Raw genomic sequence first — 24608 nt, 5'->3', positions numbered from 1 at the left:
GTTCTCAGTGAGTCACCAGATAGGAGCAAGTGGTGTTCACCAGATTGACACAGGTTCAAACTCAGTGTCAATGCTTGGTCTGAGGCCCCTCAGCAAATGTCCCGGGGTATACCAAGTCTAGATACTCCCTGCCATGTGCCTACAGACCTTTGTGGTGGGGTAGGACCTCAGGAAGTCATCAGGGTGAGGCCAGCAGAATTTATCAGGTCCAAACAGACCAAGACTTAGCCATGTGAAGGGAGGGCTCTGCACTGGTCAGGTGTGCAAGGGAAAAATGAACCCTGTCCTAGAGCCACACAACTCAGTCTGTCCAAGATTCTGCCTACACCACAGCAGAGCAGGGCCACCAGGAGTTGAGAGGGTGAGGCCACCTGGAGCCTGGCAGGTGGGACTAGAGGATCTTTTGTGAGGGGGAGGTGCAAGTCAGGTTCACTGGAAAGTGGGGGGAATGGCTCTTACCACAAAGTTACACTCAGTCACTGACACCCCTTGAGTCTTCCCAGACCTCTATACCTCAGCCCAGGCAGCTGACTCCTCAGCAGGGCATGAGCTCTGTAGGGTGGGGTGACAGGAAGTCCAGATAATGGCCTATTGCTTTCCCCCAAGTTGATGCTATAAGAAGGAGAGGGCTTCACCCAACAAAGGTAGCATCTGTAGTGTGGGAGAGGGACTCAGCACAGGAGTTCTGGCAGCTGTCCCCTCAACTCCCTCCCCAGAGCCACAAACCCCACTCTCTCCTTAGACAACTCCAGTCTGCTTCACTCTCCCTCTGCGAGAGCCCAGAGTGAGTGGCTGTCAAAAAGATTTTGTGCTTCGGCCCTTGAAGAGGGTACCTGTGTTTCTAGGAGACTCATCTCTCTCCTTGGCAGACAGAATCCACACTGATTTTCACAGCCACATGTTATGTAGGTGCCTCTTTCTGGCTCTGGTGCTCTGGTGCTCTGGGCTGGGGAGTTCAGTGTGAGGTTGAGAACTCATGCTCCTCAGGAAGAACCTTTGTACCAGAGATATCCCTCCAGAATCTCAGCTGCCCCCTGTTGGAGTGGGTCCAGCACTTTCTGTGTCTCTGCCCTTCCTACCAGCCTTGATGTAGTTTCTGTAAATCCTTAGTTATAAGATTTCTATTGTTTATTGGTATTTCCTGATGCAACTGAAAAAAAAAAACTTTCACTTAAATTTTTATTTTGGGTTTGCTTGAGGGAGAATCCAAATATCTGGGAATATACCCTATAAATTATCTTTACATATATGCAAAAAAAATACTTATATTCAATTTATTAATTCACCATTGTTTTAATCACAAGAGATTGGAAATAATATCTCAAAAGGAGACTGACTGAATGCATTATGATTCATCCACACAATGAAATGCTATTGAGTTGCATAAAAGAATGAAAATGTACACCTTATGAAAAAATGTCTGAGCTATAGTAATGAAAAAAGGAAGATGCAGAACAGTATAAAAATGTGTGCTATCATTTGTGTAAAAGGCATGTGGTGTGTATGTGTTTGCATATGCCTAGAGTCTTTGTGAAGGAGGCCTGAAAACACATAGACTTGACTGCCCTTTAGAAGTGACAAATGACTGGGGTGACCAGGATGGGAGACTTTTCACCACAGAGCCTTTCACATCTTTTGATTTTTGTACTATGAATAGGTTTATCAATTCAAAAAGTGAAAGTAACATTAAGATAATAAATGAATAGGCAAAGGGAAGTGTATCATTGCTTAATGGACATATTTAGCTCTAGTGTGAAATGGGTTTGGATGGGCTCCTGTTGTCTGACCAGATCCTGGTTCCAGCATGGCTTCTCCACATGGTCTTGGTCCAGGCTCTACAGGTTTCTGCAGGTCTGTGTGCTCACCCACAAAGGCAGTTCTCACATCCTTCAGCAGGGAGGGGTTCTGTTGCTTTCCCTTTAAATTCACCACAAGAGCTGCCATAACCTCTGTCCTGGAGGAAGGCTGAATGGCACCTTCACCCACACACAATCAAGTCCAAGCAATTCCCTGTGCCTGAGAGCATTTGCTGAAGCCACCTGCCCCCCATGCAAGAGACATCTGAGTCACACACACAACCCACACACACTCACGTGCACACTTGCATACACACATGAATGGAAATGAAAAACTAAGCAGGTCTTTCCTGAGTGAAACATCACCATCCCAGCCTCCTACTGGACAGACGTGTCTGTCTAGCAGCCTGCATGTTGGTCTAACCAAGGTCCTGCTTGCTTCAGGAGAGGCCACTCGTGGAGGAGAACTGTTATTGGGGTGGAGCAGCTTCTGGAGCAGCTTCATTTATCATGTCCTTGTACTGCCGTTTGAAGAAGCCGAGCTGTGGGAGCAGGGACAGACGGGTAAAGACCACTGAAGCCAGGGGAGCAAATGAGGGCAATGCAAGCTAGGAGGGGAGAAAGAGAGACCAAGAGATACAAAGAATAATATTGCAGAGTGTAGAAGGGACCTGGAGAAACTGGAGCAGGGAGGGAGATGGCATCAATTTTGAGGCCAGGAAAGAAAGAAATATAAAATATAAGAAGGAGAACTCATCCTCATATAGTGGTCATTCTGTACCAGGGAACACTTTAAGTGCGCTGCATATATTAACTCAATTGCCTTCATAAAATGGCTATTTATGTTCTCATTTTACAGCTGAAGAAACTAAGCCTCTGTAACTTGCCACAGGTCAAAAAGCTGGCAGCACTGCTGGGAGTCAACTCCAACAATAAAGCTGCTGAGTGAGAAGTGGCAAGGGGGACAGGAGCAAGCAGGAAGAGAGCCTCAAGTGAATACCTTGTACAGTCCAACGGTGATGAGGGCAAGGAGCACCAGCCCCCCCACAGAGCTGCCCACAATAAGTGGTACAGGGTTATGTACTTCATATGGCTCCACTTTGGTCTGTGTCTGGGGCAGGGAGAGGAGAAGAGAGGTGCATCAGGAGAGACAGACTCTGGATTTCTGGGGCTTCCCCAGCCAGACTTTGTACACACTCTGAACCCAATAATTAACCCCTCTTTATGCCCTACCTTAGCCCTCATCCCCGCCCCCCCTCACCTCTTTCAATCTTTCTCTCTTAACACAGACATCTGCACAATCCCAGCCTCCCCTCCTCCTTTCAGTAGTCCCTCTGTGCCCAAGACAGATACCTGGGCTCTCACAAATGCCTCCTGTCCTGGAAGCAGGGCATATGTGGAGTCATTAAACAAGATCTCTGCTGTGCTCACAACCTGGAGGTAGTTATGTGAAGTCTGTGGGGAAGAGAAGATGGGAGCTAGAGCCATGTACCCCCTGCAGTATCGCGTCTAGACTGGCTGAGCTTCAGGGCCCCACATACTTTGATATACCAGTCAAACGAGAGGTTGCCTTTGAGGGTGACATTGAATTCTTCCTGGCTGCTAAAGGACTGGATGTCACACTGGATTCTCTGACAGACAGCAATGGAGCAGCTCTGGGGAAGGGAGGAGAGAGGAATGATGACTAAGAAAGCTGAATGAGAAAACACTCTATGCACTCCCCCCACTCAGTTGAGAGACAGTATTGGGCACCAACAAGGGCACAATGCTGAGTCTGCATGTAGCCCTGAAGCTGCAGTTACACTTATTCTTACCAGCACTGGGGTCTTCTTAAGCTCAGCCAAGAAGTCGGAGTGAGGGGGAACCCTCACTTCAGTGTGGCAGGCACTGGATAGGTTCTGAGGAAAGAGAGACACTATGAAGAGAGTGAAATGAAATCTCCTGGGCCCACCCTAAAGGAAGATGAGGAGTCCTGGGTCTAGAAGAGGGTCAGAAATGGCTCCAAATTCCAACAGATTTTAGAAAAGACCTGTGGAGGGAAGAGTTGAGCCTAATCCTCAGGCCCACCTGGGCTTACCTGGGAGAAGATGAACTGCGGCTGATTCCACACGGTCATCTTGTTCAGCTGGATGGGGATCCAGAAGACCACACTGATGGGGAGGCTCCTCCGCCCCAGGTTGTTGAACTGCAAGGTGTTGGGGGGCTGGGTATCAGGGCTCTGGCCTTTCTGTAGCTACAATCAGCCTCCCACTCCTGAAAACCCAGGACACCTGAATAAGGCCTCACAGACCCAGGTCCCTGCCACTTGATGCTTTCTGGGAGGCAGTCAAATGTAGCAATTAAACACACATTCAAGAGCCAGATAGGCTGGTCCTAAGTGTTGGCTCATCCACTTACTGTTGGTAACTGTTGGCATGTGTTTTAACATCTCTGAGCCCATTTCTTTATCTGTAAATGGGATCATGACAGTGCCTCTGCCACAGAGTCATTATGAAGATAAAATGAGTGAACACACATGTTTTGCATCCTCAGATTCAACCAAGTGTTGATGGAAGATGTTCAGGAAAAAATGTTACATTGTTGCTGACATGTACTATGTAGTTTGGCCTATAATGGTTGCCTAGCATGTGCAGACTTTTTTCTTGTCATTATTTCCTAAGCAAGACAGTATAACAGCTATTTACATAGCATTTACATTGTATTGGGTATTATAAGTAACCTGGAGATGGTTTAAAGTATATAGGCAGATGTGCATGGGTAATATATAAATATTGTATAACACCATTGTATCTCAGGGACTTGAGCATTCACAGATTTTGGTAATAAGGGGAGAGTCCTGGAACTAATCCCCCCTGGATACCAGGGTTTGACTATATGCACATATGTATGTACATGCTTGTGTGCTTTGTGTGTGTATAGAGAGTAAGCCTGGAACAGAACCTTGCACACAACAGGCATCTGATGCATGCTTCCCATTAATTTCTGCATTCTAGCACATTAGTTTCCCTTCCTGGCCTCAACTCCCCACCTGATACTGATGCTTTATAATATGGCTGGTCTTCTCTGAAGCTGTGAAGTTAAGATATTTGGTGGAGTCCTCACGGCTGGAAGTAGAAAGAAGAAGGGGCAGGAGATGACAGAACATCAGGAGTGTTCTGGAAGAGGGGTCTCAGGCTAAGTGTATAAGGGAATAAACAAACACATGAGTAATGCAGCCCTGAGAGGGTGTGAGCAGGATGGTGTGCAGGGGGCAATATGTGTGCCAGTTTAGGCCACACACAAACACACATACACAAATACCCATGCACATATACCCTCAGGCACATACAGGCACACATGTGCACAGACTCACACACATATACACCATGGGCCGTGTCCAGCCCAAAAAGCCAGCACCTGGTGACCACCATGTAGACAGTGTATTTCACAGGCAGCTCCAGCTGGAATTCAGTTTTGTTGGTCCTTGGCATGTTGTTCTCACTGAAGGGAAACAGAGAGCTCTTTCCTTCTCCCTCTCCTCCTCCCTCCACCTCAAATCAACCACCAGGTTCGTTCTTCATGAATCCTAACTACCACTATTTTCTACTCACTGCCTCCACCTAGTCCAGGCCCATCCCCACTCACCTGGATGTCTGTGGTGCCTTTTTCTCACTGGTCTCTGAAAACTGCCCCCACCCCAAACCCCAGCACTCCGGGAAAGTGATCTTTCTACCATGCAAATGTGATCATGTTACTCCCCGGTTAAACTGCAAATCTCCCAGGGGGGCAGGGAGGTGGGCTGGGCTGGGAGTAAAAGACAGAAAACTGTACTTGAACAACAGTTAAAAATTTTTTTAAACTGCAAATTTCCTAATAGGACCCATCAGTCAGTTTATGACACTGACAATATCTCACCAACTCCTTAAATCCTACATCATGTGCTCAGGCCACACTTAAACACAGTCTGATCTTTCCAGTCTCCATGCTTTGATTGGTCCACTCACTCTTCTTTCACTCTGTCTTCATGCCTACCTTCAATGTATGCCTTTATTTGGATAACCTGCAGGCTAAACATATCTTCTTTGGGAATCTTCTCTGAACACCAAGATCTCAAAAATCAGTACATAGTTTGTTTCATGCTGCATTGTAATTGCCAGCTTTCCTGTCTTTCTGCCACAAAATTATAACCTCTGTGAGGGCAGTAACCATGGCTGTCTTGTCCATCCATGTCCCACAAGCACTGGGCACAATGCCTGGCACATGTGAGTGTTCATTCAGTGTTCATTGAATTAATGAGCCAAAGGAAGAACCAGTGGGGAGAGTGCAGTTGTTCACCCTGGGCAAAGGGTTGTGACTGCAAAGTGGAGGATACCTGTGGGAGGCCAAGCACAGCGTACCTGCTAACATTGGCCTTGAGAAGTAGTCTGTGTCCAAGAGAAGCATGAGAGTCCACATCCAATGTGATATTAAAAGTGACCTGGGGTTGGAGAAAAGAGAGACTAACAAGAATAGGAGAGAAGAAACAACCCAAATATTCATTGACTGAAGAATGAATAAATAAAATGTGGTGTATCCATAAAACAGAATATTACTCAGCAGTAAAAAGGAATGAAGTTCTACAATATGGATGAACCTTGAAAACAGGATGCAGAATGAAAAGCCCAACACAAAGAACCACACACATAAATATGATTCTATTCATGTGAAATATTCAGAATAGGTGACTCTAGAGACAGAAAATAGGTTTGTGGTTGCCTAGAGCTGGGAGAAATAGGAGGACTGTGGCTAATAGCAAAGGGGAGCAGGATCACTTCTTGGGGTAAGAAAATATTCTAAAATTGATCATGGTAATGGATGTACAACTCTGTGAACAACCTAAGAACCACTGAATTTGTATACTTTAAATGGGTGGGCTATGTAGTATGTGAATTATATTTCAATAAAGCTCTTTCTCAAAAAAAAAAAAAAAAAAGGAAACTCTGCCCTGGCTGGTGTGGCTCAGTGGATTGAGCACTGCCCTGTAAACCAAAGGGTCACCAGTTCAATTCCCAGTCAGGGCACATGCCTGGGTTGCTGGCTAGGTCCCCAGTAGGGAGCGCATGAGAGGCCACCACACATTGATGTTTCTCTCCCTCTCTTTCTCCCTCCCTTCCCCTCTGTCTAAAAGTGAATCAATAAAATATTTTTTAAGAAAGGAAACTCTACTTAAAAGAAGAGAAGAACTCAGAAGACAAAGGAGAAAAGGTGAGGAGGAATCCTCAGTCTGACCTCTGAGTTGCCTGGGAAGAGGGGGTGGTTTATGCTGCAGGTGCTGCTATGCAAGGTCTCAGGCCCTTTGGTGGAGTGGGAAGACTCGCAGGTCACACGCCAGGATCGCCATGAGTGCTGGTTCTGGAAGGCAAGGGAGCCAAAGGTGAGGATGTCGACCACCAGCCATGGAGACCAAGAAAGCAAAGTCAGATGGAGCCTGAGAAGAATTTAGCTACCTGGATCCCTGACACTGTCCGATAGGACAAGCCAGGTGGGTAGAAGAAGGAGACCTCAGTCCTATAGGAGTCCTCGCCTTGGTTTCTCACAGTCAGCATCACAGTGAAGTCCTGGGAACCACCCACCATCAGGGTGTCCAGGCTGTGGGGAGAACAAGCCAGGATATGAGGTGAGAACTTCCTTGTGAGAAGTCTGCTCTGGCGGGAAGGAGGCATAGACACTTAGAGAGAGAAGACAGTGGATGGAGCAGACACACAAATGTCTCCAAAACAGCTGCTCTGTGCCATGCCGGGATCCTTCAGGGGCCAGGAGAATACCAGGGCACCGGGTCTTGGTGTAGGTGTGGAGGTAGCAATGAGGAAAAGACACTCACTTCTTTAAACTGAAGGTGATGCTGAGGTCATCCTGACAGACACTGTCATTGCCACAATTCTTCTCAAAGGGAAACTGCAAAAAATAGAATATGATAAAATGTTAATGAAAAGAGATAATAAAATGATGTGAAATGAAACAATAAAATTAAAATGAGTTTCAACAGTTTTGGCCTCTGGTCCCATCCATGCCCCTGCAAGACTCACCAAGGCTGTGAAGAGTCTCTGGGCATCCACAGCCAGAACTGGCCGGAGGTTCCCGAAAGAGGACAAGGGCTGCCCCACCAGAGAGAAGTTGAGGCGCAGGATAATGGGGGTCACTGAGTCCTCTACACATTCCTGAGAGATAGTAGTGTTTTGCGGGGTCTACCTTCTCAGCTCCCAAACACACCCCATACTTGGAGAACCCAGGAGTGTGGCTACTCCCCGCTCACCGGTAACTGTAGCTTCAGTGTCTCACATTTCTGACCCAGCCTCAAGTCCCACGTCTTTCTGCGTGTGCTGTTCTTTGTCTCATCAAAAATGGCCCGAGGATGTTGGCGACTTGGGTCCAGAGCCAGGTCATATGTGACAGTGCTCTGGATCTCTCCTGAAGGGGCAGGGCATCACAGTGGTGAGAAGCTTGGCTTTGGAGTCAGGCAGGCAGGAGTTTGAAGCCCAGCTCATCTGCCCACAGTTGCAGAACTTTGGGCAGCTAAGACCTCTCTGAGTCTCAATTTTTGAATTGGGGGCAATAACTGTACTTTCACAGTGGTGAAAACAAAATGAGAATGGTATCTATGAAGCACTTAGCACACTGCCACATAGTAAGTGCTCAATAAATGGTAGCTATTCTGTTCCATATTGGAAAATTAAGTCCCAGAAAAAATAAATAATTATTCTGGCTGCTTTTAACTTTTTTTCTTTGTCTTTGGTCTTCAGCAGTTTGTACTTTGGTGTAGTACAATGTAGAATGTGTGTACACCAGTGTAATATACCATGGTATGGTTTCCTGTATATTTATCCTGCTTTGATATGGTAGAGAATCTTGATGTCTTCCATCAGTTTTAGAAAATTGTTCACCATTATTTTTTTAACTGTTGCTTCTTTCTTATTCTCTCCCTCTCTCTCTCTTCCTTTGGAAATTCCACTAACAAGTTTATTAGATCTTTCACCATGTCCCATACGCCTCTAATGGTTCCTTTCTATTGCTTTCATCTTTTGCTCTCTGTATATTAATCTGGATGTTTTCAATTGCTTTACCTTCCAGTTCACTCATTCTCTGTTCCACTTCTAATCTACTACTATATCAGTTTATTGAAATCTTAATTTTTTAGTGTGTTTTTCAGTGCCAGAGTCTCCATTTGACTCTATTTTATGAATTTCAAGTCTTTTCTGAATTTCTCCATCATTTCCTTTTTTCCTTTTTTTAATTTTAATTGTTGTTCGAGTACAATTTTCTGCCTTTTACCCCCATCCCAGCTCACCCCTACCCCCTTTTTCTTAAAGACATTAATTGGAGTTATTTATAAAATTCCTACTTGATAACTCTAATTTATGAAGCACCTGTGAGTCTTTTTTTTTTATTGTCTATTGTTTCTCCTGGTTGCTGAACTCATTGGACATTGTCCCAATAGAAAGGCTAAGTTGCCGACAAAGGCCCCTCCCAAATCTCTGTTTCCCCAACAATAGGCAGCTGCTGAATTTCTGCTCAACTCTTTAGCTCTACAGTTGCCATCTTCAACTGTTCCTTAGAGATTGGCTTGCATATGTATAGCTTAGGAGTCAGCCAATGCCTTGAAAGGAATTTCTATGTAAATCTGGGAGTTCTTTCTCAGCAATCCTCTACACAGCAGACTTTGCTCTCAATCTCTATTCAGGCTGGCTGCCCCAAATTCTGGCTACTGTCTCCTCAGCCCAGTAAAATTACTACTAGAAACCTACTTTTATGACCTTCTCCTATTTCTCTCTAGTAGCACCAGTGCTATTCCTCTACCCCAAGAACAATGTCACTCCTTAAAAGTAGAAACAAAGGAAGAAGGCAAGTTCATTGTGATAAAATGCATGTCTGAATGCTTTGTGAATTTGTGTTAACTTCATCAATGCCAACTCCCCTTTAAATGAGTTCTCAGTTTAAAAAAAGGCCCCAATTAATTCATAGGTATGGGGCCATTGGTGATCTGGAGAACTGAAGAGAATAAGGAAGTGTCACATGCTTACTTGTTCAATGGGGTTTGCTGGGCCTCCCCACCTAGGAGGGGAATCAGCTGCTTACTCCAGCCAAGCTTCGAGAAGGCTGTTAGAGCCAGTGAGCACTTTGTTCTGAGCTACCAAAAATGCTGAGAAAGCTGGGCTACCTATTAATTTCCCCAGTCATTTAACCTGTTGAGATTTACCCACCAGGCTCACCTTGTCTCAACCGGTCCTGTGTGCTCTTGAGGACATGGAGGCAGACTCTGACCTCCCCAGCATTCTGGCCTCTCACCACATGTTCCTGACACTCAAACACATTCCTCACCAGTTCCCTGGGTGTGAAGACCATGGCCACATCAACTTTCAGCACAGGTTGGGACCTATAGAGACACCAAAGGGCCATCAGGGGTCTTCAGACAGTGAAGCTGCTCCTTAAAGGGAAGATAACCTAGTATGCCCAGAGAGATTCTCACCTGAGCAGCAGTGCATGTCCCTGGGCCCCTACAGCCAGGTCTACCAATCCATCCATTGTGAGGTCCTGGCCCCCACTCAGTGACTGACCAAAATACTGGAGCATGGGGGACAGCTGGGAGCCTATAATTCTCTGGGAGTAGAAAAGAGGAGGGGAGAAAGGGAATGGGAAAGAAAGGGAAATGTATAACTCAGTTGCCCAGGGTGACTCAAGGAGAGACTGTCTGGGCTCCAGTCAAGTCTCATTTCCTACAGTTTCTCAAGGGATTAGGGCAAGTGTTCAGCATTAGGCCACAGTCTTGAGATAGCCAAAGTTTCCATTAATTACCTGGGTTTTTGAGGGAAAACAAATAGTCTACAGAAAAGAAGTAGCATAGCATAAGCATGCAGTTTGACTCAGCTGAATCTCATTTATATGGTCAGGATAGTGCAAACACTGAATATTGATCTAACCCAAAATTATCACTTAAATATTAGGAATAGGGGGAAGGGGGGAAGGCATGTGAACATGTGTCAAAGGGCTCTGAAAGGACTCAGTCCTCACCTCCCATGGAGAGAAGTCAATGCTAAAACAAAAATTAAAAAGCAACAAAAAATCATGTCAAGCATGGAGAATCATTGAAAGTGGCTTCCTCAAGATAAGAGGAAATAAAGACGAAAACATAGTGTAGGTATGGAAATCATTGTTTTCCATAATCAGCCTTTAAGAACAATTTTGACTCTCTAGTCTATGTGTAAGAGTAACACTGAAAGAATAACAGCAAAATAAAAAGAAATTTGGTATTTTTGTCATGTACTTAATGCCACTGAACTACATACTTTAAAATAGTTAAGATGGTGAATTGTATATCATATATATTTTACCATGATTTTTAAAGTGATCTTGTCAATTAAAAGGAAGCATGGGATACTGGAAATTCACTATATCTTAATTTTAAGTGGTGCTTATTTGGGGTCACAGATATGTAAAAGCTCATCACTTAAGATTTGTGTGTTTACAGCAGGTACATCATAACTCAAATTTTTTTGAGAAAAAAATTATTGTATTCTGTTGGCATGAAGTTTTGTTTTGAAATTATGTATAATGTGGAAATTGGGAAAGCCACAGTCTATTTGCTTGTCCAAACACTGAGCACCCCCTTCCAGCACCAATCACAGGGGGGGAAAAAGTGAAAAATGCAAACAATAGAACAACAGGATAATGTGAATCCTTTCTGCATTTGTTTTTAATTCTAAAGTCTGCAAGGGATGTGTGCATGTGTGTGTGTGCATTCAGACACATAAACTATCTTCCTCCTAACCTTGTTTTCCTTTGTAGGGTAAGTTATGGTACAGATAAGGGGAAGTGGGGCTTTCACTGTTCACTCTAGATTTATAAATTTACACATGTAAAGCTTTTGTAATAAAAATAAAGTAAAACCAGAGCCTTCAAACTCCATTTACACAGAAAAGCAACAGACACCAAAGAAAAGAGGCATAATTATAATATACAATTGTGAAAAGAGGCTCCATAGGTAAGGCAGTTGCTTAGCCTTGACTACAACTAACAAGCCTGTAAAAATTACTGGGGCCTACCTAGTTCTAGCACAGGCAAATCTAATCTGTGGTAGAAAATAATCAGGATAATAGTTTCTTCTGGAATGAAGTGGGTCAAAATATGGGAAGGGGCAAGAGGGAACTTTCTGAAGTGATAACGATGTTCTGTATCTTGATAGGAGAGTGAGTTGCTACAGGTGTATGCATTTGTCAAAAATCATTGAATGGCTAAAGATTTGTGCATTTCCTGTTCATAAATTTTATCTTAAAAATAACACTAAGCAAATACTGAATTCCAGTTAACTGTGTACATGCTGAAATATTTGCAGATGAAGTGGACTGATGTTGCAACTTACTTTGAAATGCATTAAAAATAAGATGGACTGTATAAAAAGAATGGATATGTGATCAAATAAATCTAGGAAAATGTTCACTGTAGATTCTAGGTTGTAAATATATGGATGTTTGCTGTTCAATTCTTTCAACTTTGCTTGTAAATTTGAAAGTTTTCTAAATTCCCTGAGAGAGGAGCCCTGTGTGACTGCACAAGTCACAACCCCATGAAGTATGCAGTCCTTGTAGGGTGACCACCTATAAGGGTTTCCTGAGATGGGGGACTTTCAGTCTAAAACCAGGACAGATGTAGGCAAACCAGGACTATTGGTTACCTTACCAAGACTAAGATTCAGAAAAAAAGAAATGCCAAATCCCTACACTTCTAGCTTGCCATTTATCACCCCTACGCCTAATCTCCTCATCTGTATACTGCAGATATTGGTGCCCCTACGCATCTCCTGCAGTTGTGGTAAGAATTAATCTAGATTTGAGGAGTTTTTGAGGTTTATGTGAAGTGTATTATTATTTTGAAGGTTCTGAAAGGTTTATGTGAAGTGTGTTATTATTTTGAAGGTTCTGAAAGGAGCAATGGGAGAACGAATCTGGCAGCCATGGGAACATTGAATTAGAAAGGGGCAGATGGGTAAAGAGGTTACTGTCATGACAGGGACAGTAACGGGGTCTTACCTGGCTGTAGGAGGAGCTGATGCCCAGTCCTGAAGTCCCATGAAACAGATAGACTGCACCCTGGTTCTCCTGTTCTCCCGGGGCCCCGATGGCCACATCTGCCAGCTTGTCCCCATTCACGTCCCCCAGCACAGTCAGGGCTGTCCCGAAGCGACCCCAGGGGTGGCCCTGCTCCCCACGGAGAATGCCCTCACACTGCCACCTAGCTCTCTGCAGAACAAAACCAAGGCAACCCCTCAACCTGGGAAACCCCTCCACCCCACACCCAGCCCCACCCAGCCCAGGTCTGGTCATCAGCCACTCACCCCCCGGGGTAAGGGGCACACAGACACCTGGCCCCCCCGGGTCGGCTCATAGTAATGGGGAGCCCCAATGAGGACCAGGTCTGAGCTGCCATCTCTGTCCACATCCACGGAGCACAGGGAGGCCCCAAAGTAGGAGCCAATCTGAAAGAGATGAGGCCAGGATCACATACCTCTTCCCAACTAAAACAGAGTGTGGGAGTTTTCTCCCTGTGAAGAAAATGATGCCTGCTGGGGAAGGCCCTTTGTAGCAGATGTGATCCTCTATATGATTCATGATAAAATCTCATTTGAATGTGCTGACAGAGAGAGGAGCATATTATAGATCTGACGGGCAGTGAGTGAGGATTTTACCCCAAATGGTGTTGCAGGAAGATTATTATGATAGCAAAGAAGAGCCTGGCTGGTGTAGCTCTGTGGATTGAGTGCGGGCTGTGAACCAAAGGGTCACTGATTCAATTCCCAGTTAGCGCACATGCCTGGGTTGCAGACCAGGTCCCCAGTAGGGGGCGCATGAGAGGCAACCGCAAGTTGATGTTTCTCTCCCTCTCTTTCTCCCTCCCTTCCCCTCTTTACAAATAAATAAATAAAACCTTAAAAAAAGATAGCAAAGAAGAAGTTGGATTGGAAACTACAGACAGAAAAGCCTTGCAAGAGCAGACAGGGTATCTTTTCAATACATTGGAAGCCTTTGGGTGAGGGGGCGGGTAAAAAATCAAAGTTGGCAGTCTGGCTAATAAGGAATCAACTGACTTGGATTAAAAATAACTATTACTACAGAAATATTATTGTGTGATATTGAAAAATAATGTCTACCTTTTAAAAGAACTTCAAATATGTGTCAAAAAACAAAACTATGTTCAATGTCAATATGTAGAATTTGCCCACAGGATTCATGAATTTAGTCATTCATTCATTCATTCATTCAACATACAAGGACTTGGAGACAGAGCCTTCCAGGTGTTCGGTGCAGCAGGGTAGAGCAGAGGGAATAGTTACAGATAAACAGGGGGATGTATGTTTACAGCAAATTCAAACTGGGGCAAGATCTAGGAATGAAAACTGCAGGGGATGTCAAGACATGGCTCACTGCAGTCTGACTTCTGCCCCACACAGCATTGAAAGAGGCCTCACTGACAGGCCAACAAGAGTGTTTAAGCATCATCCCAAAGTCAATAGGATATTTTTGTTTTTAGGTCAGGTTTATTGGAGTATAATTTACTTAACAATAAAATTCAGTATTCTGCCCTGGTTGGTATGGCTCAATGGATTGAGTGCTGCCCTGAGAACCAAGGGGTTGCCAGTTCGATTCCCAGTCAGGGCACAGGCCTGGGTTGCAGGCCAGGTCCCCAGTGAGGGGCATGTGAGAGGCAAACACACATTGATGCTTCTTTCCCTCTCTTTCTCCCTCTCTTCCCCTCTGTCTAAAAATAAATAAATATATAAAATATTTTTTAAAATTTAGTATTCTTAGTGTAGTTTTATGAGTTTTGACAAAACACATAGTCATGTAACCACCACCATGGCCAAGATATAGAATAATTTCATCACCCAAAAATATTCTCTCATGCTTCACTGTAATCAACCTCTTCCTTCAATCACCAGCCCATGGAAACCACTGATCTATTTCCCATCCCTAGAGTTTTGTCTTTTCCATTATGTTATATAAACAGAATTATAGAATATGTAGCCTTTTGGGTCTGGCTTGTTTCACTAGAATAATGCATTTAAGAATCATACATGGTGCCCTGACTAGTGTGGTTCAGTTGTTTGGGCTTCATTCAGCAAAAGGCTGCCAGTTTGATTCTTGGTCAGGGCATAGCCCTGGGTTGCAGATTTGGCCCCAGGTCGGGGAGTATGCAGGAGGGAGCCGATTAATGTTTCTCTCTCACATTGTTGTTTCTCTCCTTCTCTTTCTCCCTCCCTTCTCCTCTGTCTAAAAATAAATAAATAAAATCATTTTTAAAATTATTTTCAAAATAATTCATCCATGGTGTGGTATGTATCAGTAATCTATTCCTTTTTATTTCTGGTTAGTATTCCATTGTTATTTACCACAGTTTGTTCAGCCATTCCCCAATTGAGTGACACTGGAGTTGCTTCTAGTTTTAGGTGATTATGAATAGAGCCACTAGAAACACTCACACACAGGTTTTCATGTAAACATTTGTTCTTATTTCTCCTAGGTAAATAATAAATACCTAAGAGAAGGATTCCTGGTATGGTAACTGTATACCATACTATATTGAACTTTATAAGATGTTGACAGACTGTTTTCCAAAATAGTCATGCCATTTTCCATTCTAAGCAATGTTTGAGAGCTTCAGTTCCTACATGTCCTTGGCAGTACTTGATATTGCCAGTTTATTTTTTTATGTTAACTATTCTAATAAATGTGCAGTAGTATCTTACTGCAGTTTTAATGGAATCTCCTTAATGATTAATAGCATGGAACATGTGTTCATGTGATTTTCTGCCATCCATATATCTTTTTCAGTGAGGTATCTGTTCAAGCGTTTTGCTTATTTTTTAGATTGCTTATTGTTGAATTTTAAGAGTCCTTTATATATTCGAGATAGGTCCTTTATCAGATATGTAATAAAAAGAAGGAAATTTACAAATATATTCTTTATCTGTTCATCCTCTTAATAGTACCTTTCACAGAGCAAAATCTTTTCATTTTCATGAAGTCTTATTTATCAATTTTTCTCTTTATAGACCATGTTTATAGTGTTATATGTAAGAATGCTTTGTATAACACAAGGTCATGAATATTTCCTACTGTTTTCTTCCACAAGTATTGTAGTTTTATTTTTTTTCAAGTGAGAGTTAAGGTTTATTTCTCTTTTTTTAGTCTTTTTAATTGTTTATGCTATTACAGTTGTCCCAATTTTTCCCTTTGTCCCCCTCCCCCAGCCCACCCCTACATTCCTACAGTCAATCCCCACACTGTTTTTCATGTTCATGGGACATGCATATATGTCCTTTGCCTAATCCTATCACCTTCTTTTTTTTTTAAGAATTGTTGCAGTAACCGCAAGTTTCTGCTCTTTTTTTAATTTTTAAATATGTATTTTTTAAAGAATTTATTTATTTATTTTTAGAGAGGGAAGGGAGGGAGAAAGAGAGAGAGAGAGAAACATCAATGTGCGGTTGCTGGGGGCCATGGCCTGCAATCCAGGCATGTGCCCTGACTGGGAATTGAACCTGTGATGCTTTGGTTCCCACCCCGTGCTCAATCCACTGAGCTACGCCAGCCAGGGCCCATCACCTTCTTTCAACCAGTTCCCAGCAACCCACTCCCCTCCTACAGCCATCATTCTGTTCCATGTTTCTGTACCTCTGATCTATTTTGCTTGTTCATTTATTTCATTCATTAGATTCCAGTTATAAGTGAGGGTATATGGCATTTGTCTTTCATTAACTGGCTTATTTCACTTAGCATTTAGTCTCCAGTTCCATCCATGCTATTATAAAAGGTAGAATTCTTACTTGAACAATGATTAAAATAAAAAAATAGAAAAAAAGGGCAGAATTCTTTCTTTTTTACTGCTGCATAGTACTCTATTGTGTAAATGCACCATAATTTTTTAATCCACTCATCTACTGATGGGTACTTAGGCTGTTTCCAAATCTTTGCTATTGTAAATAATGCTGCTATGAACACAGGGGTGCATATGTTCTTTTGAATTGGTGTTTCAGGATTTTTGAGGCATATTCCCAGAAGTAGAATTGCTGGGTCAAAAGGCAGTTCCATTTTTAATTTCATGAGGAAACTCCATACTATTTTTCAGAGTGGCTGCACCAGTATGCATTCCTACCAACAGTGGACTAGGGTTCCCTGTTCTCCACATCCTTGCCAGCACTTATTATTTGTTGATTTATTTATGATGGCCATTCTGACTGATGTGAAGTGGTATCTCATTGTGGTTTTAATTTGCATCTATCTGATGGCTAGTGATGCTTAGCATCCTTTCATATGTCTATGGGCCCTCTGTATGTTCTCCTTGGAGAAGTGCCTGTTTAGGTCCTTTGCCAATATTTGTTCTAGATCGGTGAAATATGTCATTGGTACCTTGATAAGAGTTGCATTGAATCTATAGATTGCTTTGGGTCATATGGACATTTTAATGATGTTAATTCTTCCAGTCCATGAACACAGTATATGTTTCAACTTTTTTTGTGTCTTCCTCAACTTCTTTCTTCAGTGTCCTATAGTTTTCTGAATACAAGTCTTTTACCTCCTTGGTTAAAGATATTCCTAGGTACATCATTTTTTTGTGTTGCAATAGTAAATAGGATTGTTTTCTTAGTTTCTTTTTCTGATAGTTCATTATTGATATATAGATATGTCATCAATTTCTGAGTATTGATTTTGAATCTTGCTACTTTGTTAAGTTCATTTCTTAGGTCTAGTAATTTTTTGGTGGAACCTACAGGGTTTTCAGTGTACAATATCATGTCATCTACAAATAATGTCAGTTTTACTTCCTCCTTTCCAATTTAAATGCCTTTCACTTTTTCTGGTCTAATCACTATTAGGACTTCCAGTACTATGCTGAACAAGAGTGGTGAAAACAGACATCCCTGTCTTATTCCTGATCTTAGAGGAAATGCTTTTAGGTTTGCACACTGAGTATGATGTTGGCTGTTGGTTTTTTGTATATGTCCTTTATTATGTTGAGGTTTGACTCCTCTATTCCCACTTTGCTTAGAGTTTTTTTTTATCATAAATAGGTGCTGGGTTTTATCTAATGCTTTTCCCACATTTATTGATATGATCACATGATTTTTACCTTGCATTTTGTTTATATATTCACACTTATTGATTTGTGAATATGGTACCAACCTTGCATCATCACAGTAAGTCCCACTTGATCATGGTGTTACAATTTTTTAAAATGTATTGCTGGATCTGTTTTGCTAGTATTTTGTTGAGGATTTTATCATCAATGTTCATCAGGGATACTGACCTATTGTTTTATTTCTTTATTTTGTCTTTACCTGGTTTTGGAATTAGGATGACATAGGCTTCATAAAAAGAACTTGGAAGGCCTCGCCTCTTTTTGAATTTTTTGGAATAGTTTGAAAAGTATAGGTGTCAGTTCTTTGAGTGATTGGTAAAATTCACCTGTGAAGCCATCTGATCCAGGACTTTGGTTTGCTGTGAATTTTTTTATTACTGCTTCAGTTTCATTAGTTGTTATAAACTTATTCAGTTGTTCTGCTTCTTCCTGATTCAGTTTTGGGATATTGGATGATTCTAGAAATTTATCCATTTCATCCAAGTTTTCCAATTTCTTCACATACAATTGTTCATAATATTTTCTTACAATCCTTTGTTTTTCTGTGGCATCCGCTGTTATTTCCCTCTTTCATTTCTGATTTTGTTAATTTGGGTCCTCTCTCTCTTTTTCTTGATGAGTCTTTAAAGGTTCATCAATTTTGTTTATCTTTTCAAAGAACCATCTCCTGGATTCATTGATCTTTAGAATTTGTTTTTTCCTTTCTTTGTATTTATGTCATTTATTTTCACTCTGATCCTGATTATAGTATTGTAGTTTTAGATTCTACATTTAGATCCATAATCTACTTTAAATTAATCCTAATATGGTATTAGATATAGGTAGGGGCTTTTATTTTATTTTGTTTTTTGTTATGCATGTTGTTATTCCAACACCATTGAACTCTCCATTAAATTGTCTCTGTGCCTTCATTGAAAATCAATTGGCTAAAAGCTTTCGGTCAAGATAGCAGAGTAGGTAAACTGTGCCCACCTTCTCCTGTAATTACATCAAAATTACAACTAAATTATAGAACAACCATCATTGAGAACCACCTGAAGACCAGTTATATCTTATAACTAAGGATATAAAGAAGCATCCAGCCCTGGCTGGCATAGCTCAGTGGATTGAGCACGGGCTGCAAACCAAAGTGCCCCAGGTTCAATTCCAGTCAAGGTACATGCCTGGGTTGCAGGCCATGACCCCCAGCAACTGCACATTGATGTTTCTCTCTCTCTCTCTCTCTCTATCTCACTCCCTTCCCTCTCTAAAAATAAATAAATAAAATCTTTTTAAAAATAGTTAAAAAAAAAAGAAGCATCCATGTACAAACTGGTACTGGGGGTAAAGATGCAGAATTGGTAGGTCCCAAAACCATGGTGTGGTGATTAAGAATTGGGAGGAATTTCTTGTCTGTGAAGGTCCTCCTCGAAGAATAAGGGGTTCTAGCCCCACACTTGGCTCCCCAGCCTGTGGCACTAGTGCCAGGAAAGGAAGCCCCCACAGTATCTGGCTGTGAAAACCATCAAGAATTGTGTTGGAGAGAGACAAAGGACTGCTAGATACCAAGGTGCTACCCTTAAACAACCCATAAATAAACTCACTTGCTCACAAACCCACCCCCTCTAAGCTCCAGCACAGGAGCAGCAGGTCAAAAGTGCCAAGGACACATAAAAAAGAACTAAATTAACTAACTTCAGGGTAAGAACTGGAGGAGCAAGTGTCAAGGCAACTCTCTCCAGGGGCAGAAGTGCTGGTAGTCACCCTTGTTCCTTGTTGAGGGTTTCTCTGACCCAGTGGGCCCAGTGCAGGTAAGTGCCAAATTTGAGCTCTCCATTAACCTGCCTTAATACTGCTTCCCAACCCTGGTGACTCCAGAGAACCAGCTGCACCCAATCCAACTACTTGGCACTAGCTCCCTCCAGCAGCTCCTCAACACAAGTGGCCTATCTGAGATCATGCTATGGACTTTCCTAAACTCTCTCAAAGACACACAAATCCAAAAAAAGCATTGGCAGGTTCAGCATACCTTGTACATCTTGATAACTGGCCCAAGCCTGGCATAAGTGAAAATCAGTCTTGGCTTGAAATGTAGTTTCAACTAAGTAGCCACAAGTGCAGCACAAGTGGTAGAGCAACTCAGATTGCATACTGGTACCCACCAAAGGGACCCCAGCCTGACACAAGTGGCAGCCAGCCTGGGTTCACGGAATAGACTCTCTCAATCACTTCCAAGCCCAGCACAAGTGGCAGCAACAGCAGATTACTTTATAGTTCCTACCAGGTAGCCCCAAGGCCACACAAGTGATGGCTGACTTTGGCTTAGACTAGATTCCATCCCATGAGGCTCCAAAATCAACACACCCAGTGGCTAGCTTCAGACCACACCAGAGCACCACACAACCAATTCCACAAATAACACATCCAAAGGGCAGACTAAGCTTGTACCAGACACCTGCTCTGTGGGGTAAGCCCCAGCACAACAGCTCACCCATTGTAGTCACACCCAGCCCTGACAGCCAGACAACCTAAGGGTCAACCCCACCCCCTGACATGCCAACAGCAATCAAGGTTCAAGTATAGCAGGAGGAAACATACAACCCACACAGGGACTCACCTGGAGCACCTACCTAAGGTGATCAGGGAGACTGTACCACTGAGCCCCACAGGCACATCCTACACAAGGCCAATCTCTCAAGACTGGGAAGTATAGCAACTCTACCTAATACACAGCAACAAATAGGGAGTCAGCCAAAATGAGGTGTTAATAAAACATGTTCCAAATGAAAAAATGGAACACAACTCCACAACAAGAACTAAACAAAATGGAGACAAGCAATCTACCAGATGCAGAGTTCAAAATAATGATTATATACCTTGGCAGTTGTGACTCAGTGGATTGATCACCGCCCTGTAAACCAAATGGTTGCTGGTTTGATTCCCAGTCAGAGCACATGCCTGGGTTGCAGGCCAGGTCTCTAGTAGGGGACTCATGAGAGGCAACCACACACTGATGTTTCTCTCCCTCTCTTTCTATCTCCTTTCCCCTCTGCCTAAAAATAAATTAATTAATTTTAAAAATGATTATAAGTATGTTCAATGAACTTAGGAGATGAATAGAGTGAGAACTTCAATAAGGAGATAGAAAACAAAAAAGAATCAGTCAGAAATGAAGAATATAATAACTGAAATGAAGAACACATTAGAGGGAATCGAGAGCAGATTAGATAAGCAGAGAATCAAATCAGCAGTCTGGAAGAAAGGTAGCCGAAAACACTCAATCTAAACATCAGAAAGCAAAAAAAAGAATTTTAAAATAAGGACAGTTTAAGGGACCTCTGGGAAAACATCAAGCATACCAACATTCACAATATAAGGGTACCAGAAAAAGAGGAAAAGCAAAGGACTAAAAACCTGTTTGAAGAAATAATTACTGAAAATTTCCTTAACCTGACAAAGGAAATAGACATACAAGTCCAAGAAGCACAGAGAATCCCAAACTAGATAAACCCAAAGGAGACCACACCAAGACCCATCACAATTAAAATGCCAAAAGTTAAAGATCAAAAGAGAATCTTAAAAGCAACAACAGAAAAGCAGTTAGTTACATACAAGGAAGCTCCCATAAGACTGTCAGCTGATTTCTCAAAAGTAAACTTTGCAGGCCAGAAGGGAGTGGCACAAAATATTTAAGGTGAGGAAAAGCAAGGACCTACAACCAAGGTTACTCTACCCAACAAAGCTATCATTTAGAATCAAAGGAGAAATAAAGAGTTTCCCATACAAGTAAAAGCTTAAAAAGTTCACCATGACTAACCAAGTATTACCAGAAATATTAAAGGAACTTTGTTAAGAAAAAATCAAAAGTATGAAAAAGTTCTCATGGACAAAGGCAAATTTTTAGTAAAAGCAGTTGATCTACAAACTATTAAACTAGCACAAAGGTTAAAAGATAAAAGTAGGAAGATCATGTGTATTTACGACAATAAATTAAGAGATAAATGCAAGAAATTAAAAATCATATCAAAGACATAAACATAAAGGTTGAGTAAAAATTATAGTAATGTGAGAATGTGTTTGAACTTAAATGACCATCAACTTAAAATAGACTGCTATAAGTATAACTTGGTATAAATGAAACACATGATAACCACAAACCAAAGATCTACAAGAAATATACAAAAAATAAGAGAAAGGAATCCAAACATGACACTATAGAAATTCATCAACATACAAAAGAAGTAAGCAAGAGAGTAGGAAAGGAACAGAGAACTACAAAGACAATCAGAAAACAATGAATAAAATGGCAATAACTATGTACCTATCAGTAATTACTTTAAATGTAAATGGACTAAATGTCCCAATCAAAATACACAGCATGGCTGAATAGACAGGAAAAAAAAAAACAAAACAAGGCTCATACATATGCTGCCTACAAGAGACCCACTTCAGATCAAAAGACACACAAAGTAAAGGTATAGAAAAAGATACTTCATGAAAATGGAAATTTTTTAAAGCTGGGGTAGAAATACTTATATCAGACAAAATATACATGAAAACAAAGCTTATAGCAATAGACAAAGTGGGACATTTCATAATGATAAGTGGATAATTCCAGTGAGATGATATAACTGTCATAAACCTCTAAGCACCCAATGTATGAGCACCAAAATATATAAAGCAAACACTGATGAACATAGAGGAAAATATCAACAGTAATACAGTAATTGTAAGGGACTTTAACACCCTACTGACATCAATGGATGGATCATCCAGGCAGAAAGTCAGCAAGGAAACCATGGCCTTAAATGACACAATAAGCTAGATGGGCTTAATAGATATGTTAGAACATTTAACCCAGAAGCAGAAGAATATAAATTCTTTTCAAGTGAACATGGAACATTTTTCAGGATAGAACACATGTTAAGCCACAAAACAATTCTCAATAAATTTAAGATTGAAATTATGTGAAGCATCTTCTTCAATCACAATGGCATGAAACTAGAAATCAATTACAAAAAGAAAACTAAAAAACACACAAACACATGGAGTCTAAATAACATGTTACTAAACAATGAATGAGTTAATAATGAGATCAAGGAAGAACAAAAAGTACTTTGAAACAAATGAAGATGAAGACACAACCACCAAAATATTTATGAGACACAGCCAAAGCAATTCTAAGAGGGAAATTTATAGCAATACAAGCCTACTTCAAGAAACAAGAAAAATTTCAGCCCTGGCCAGGTGGCTTAGTTGGTTGGAGCACCATCTCATACACAAAAAGGTAGTGGGTTTGATTCCGAGTCAGGAGATATACCTAAGTAGTGGGCTCAAACCCAGTCAGGGTGTGTGCAAGAGGCAACCAATTGATGTTTCTCTCTCATGTCAATGTTCCTCCCTCTCTCTCTCTCTCTCTCTCTCGTTCTTCATTTCTCTCTTGTCCTCTCTAAAATCAATAAACAGAAGGATTAGAGACTTCCGGCCAAGATGGAGGCATAGGTAGATACACTTTGCCTCTTCACACAACCAAAAGGAGGACAACGACAAATTTAAAAACAAAAACAACCAGAACTGCCAGAAAAATCAAAATGTATGGAAGTTTGACAACCAAGGAGTTAAAGGAGAAACATTCATTTGGATTGGTAGGAGGGATGGATACAGGCAGCCAGGGCAGAGAGGATGCACGGCAAGGTTGTGGCTAGTAGACCAGGTGGTCCCACATTAGCGTGTGGATAGACTGGAAGGAACAACTGGGAAGGGAGACAGACCATACAACCCATGGTTCCAGCACTGAAAAATAAAGCCTCAAAACCTCTGGATGTAAAAACCTGTGGTGGTTGCAGCAGCAGGAGAAACTGCCAGCCTCACAGGAGAATTCTTTGGAGGGGTCCACAGGGTCCTAGAATGTACACAAATCCACCCCACCCAGGAATCAGCACCAGAAGGGTGCAATTCACCTGTGGATAGCGGGGCAAGTGACTGAAAGCAGGGCAAGAGCTGAGCAAGTAGCATTGTTCCCTCTCTGACCCCTCCCCCACATAGAGTGCCACAACACAGAGAAGTGGGTTGCCCTACTCTGGCAAATACCTAAGGTTCCTCCCCTTAGAATGCAACAAGTTCACTGGGACAAGAAATATGGCCCAAATGAAAGAGCAGATCAAAACTCCAGAAAAAGAACTAAGCAACGAGGAGATAGCCCACCTATCAGATGCACAGTTCAAAATAATGGTAATCAGGATGCTCACAGAAATGATTTAACATGGATGCAAAATAAAGGAAGAAGTGAAGGCTATACAAAGTGAAATATAGAAAAATATACAAAGAACCAACAGTGAAGGGAAGGAAACCAGGACTCAAATCAATGATTTGGAACAATAGGAAGAAATAAACATTCAACCAGAACAGAATGAAGAAACATGATTTAAAAAATGAGGACAGGCTTAGGAATCTCTGGGACAATTTTAAAATGTTCCAACACTTGAATCATAGGGGTACCAGAAGGTGAAGAGGAAGAACAAGATATTGAAAACTCATTTGAACAAATAATGAAAGAAAACTTCCCCAATCTGGCAAAGGAAATAGACTTCCAGGAAGTCCAGGAAGCTCAGAGAGTCCCAAAGAAGTTGGACCCAAGGAGGAACACACCAAGATACATCATAATTAAATTGCCCAAGATTAAAGATA

The 24608-nt window shown here is 41.9% G+C and overlaps 1 protein-coding gene across 1 annotated transcript in view; it reads right to left on the bottom strand.

The window, feature by feature from the left end:
- Positions 1 to 1261: 1261 nt before the first annotated feature.
- ITGAM (integrin subunit alpha M) overlaps positions 1262 to 24608 on the bottom strand; it is a 66458-nt gene continuing 43111 nt past the window's right edge. Inside the window, exons 13-30 of the mRNA XM_028514240.2 lie at positions 13141 to 13281; positions 12836 to 13045; positions 10279 to 10409; positions 10022 to 10185; positions 8068 to 8222; positions 7841 to 7972; positions 7636 to 7709; positions 7262 to 7403; positions 7044 to 7166; positions 6173 to 6252; positions 5193 to 5276; positions 4825 to 4900; positions 3874 to 3981; positions 3611 to 3694; positions 3338 to 3451; positions 3150 to 3251; positions 2797 to 2907; positions 1262 to 2338 (exon numbers count right to left, since the gene is read on the bottom strand). Coding sequence (XP_028370041.2) covers positions 2267 to 2338; positions 2797 to 2907; positions 3150 to 3251; positions 3338 to 3451; positions 3611 to 3694; positions 3874 to 3981; positions 4825 to 4900; positions 5193 to 5276; positions 6173 to 6252; positions 7044 to 7166; positions 7262 to 7403; positions 7636 to 7709; positions 7841 to 7972; positions 8068 to 8222; positions 10022 to 10185; positions 10279 to 10409; positions 12836 to 13045; positions 13141 to 13281 — 2103 coding nt within the window. The 3' untranslated portion in view covers positions 1262 to 2266. The remainder of the gene's footprint in view (positions 2339 to 2796; positions 2908 to 3149; positions 3252 to 3337; positions 3452 to 3610; positions 3695 to 3873; positions 3982 to 4824; positions 4901 to 5192; positions 5277 to 6172; positions 6253 to 7043; positions 7167 to 7261; positions 7404 to 7635; positions 7710 to 7840; positions 7973 to 8067; positions 8223 to 10021; positions 10186 to 10278; positions 10410 to 12835; positions 13046 to 13140; positions 13282 to 24608) is intronic.

The sequence above is a fragment of the Phyllostomus discolor genome, chromosome 3 (genome assembly GCF_004126475.2).
Source record: "Phyllostomus discolor isolate MPI-MPIP mPhyDis1 chromosome 3, mPhyDis1.pri.v3, whole genome shotgun sequence".
NCBI lineage: Eukaryota > Metazoa > Chordata > Mammalia > Chiroptera > Phyllostomidae > Phyllostomus > Phyllostomus discolor.
Note: the sequence above shows the minus strand (reverse complement) of the source record. Positions and strands in the feature narration are given on the sequence as shown.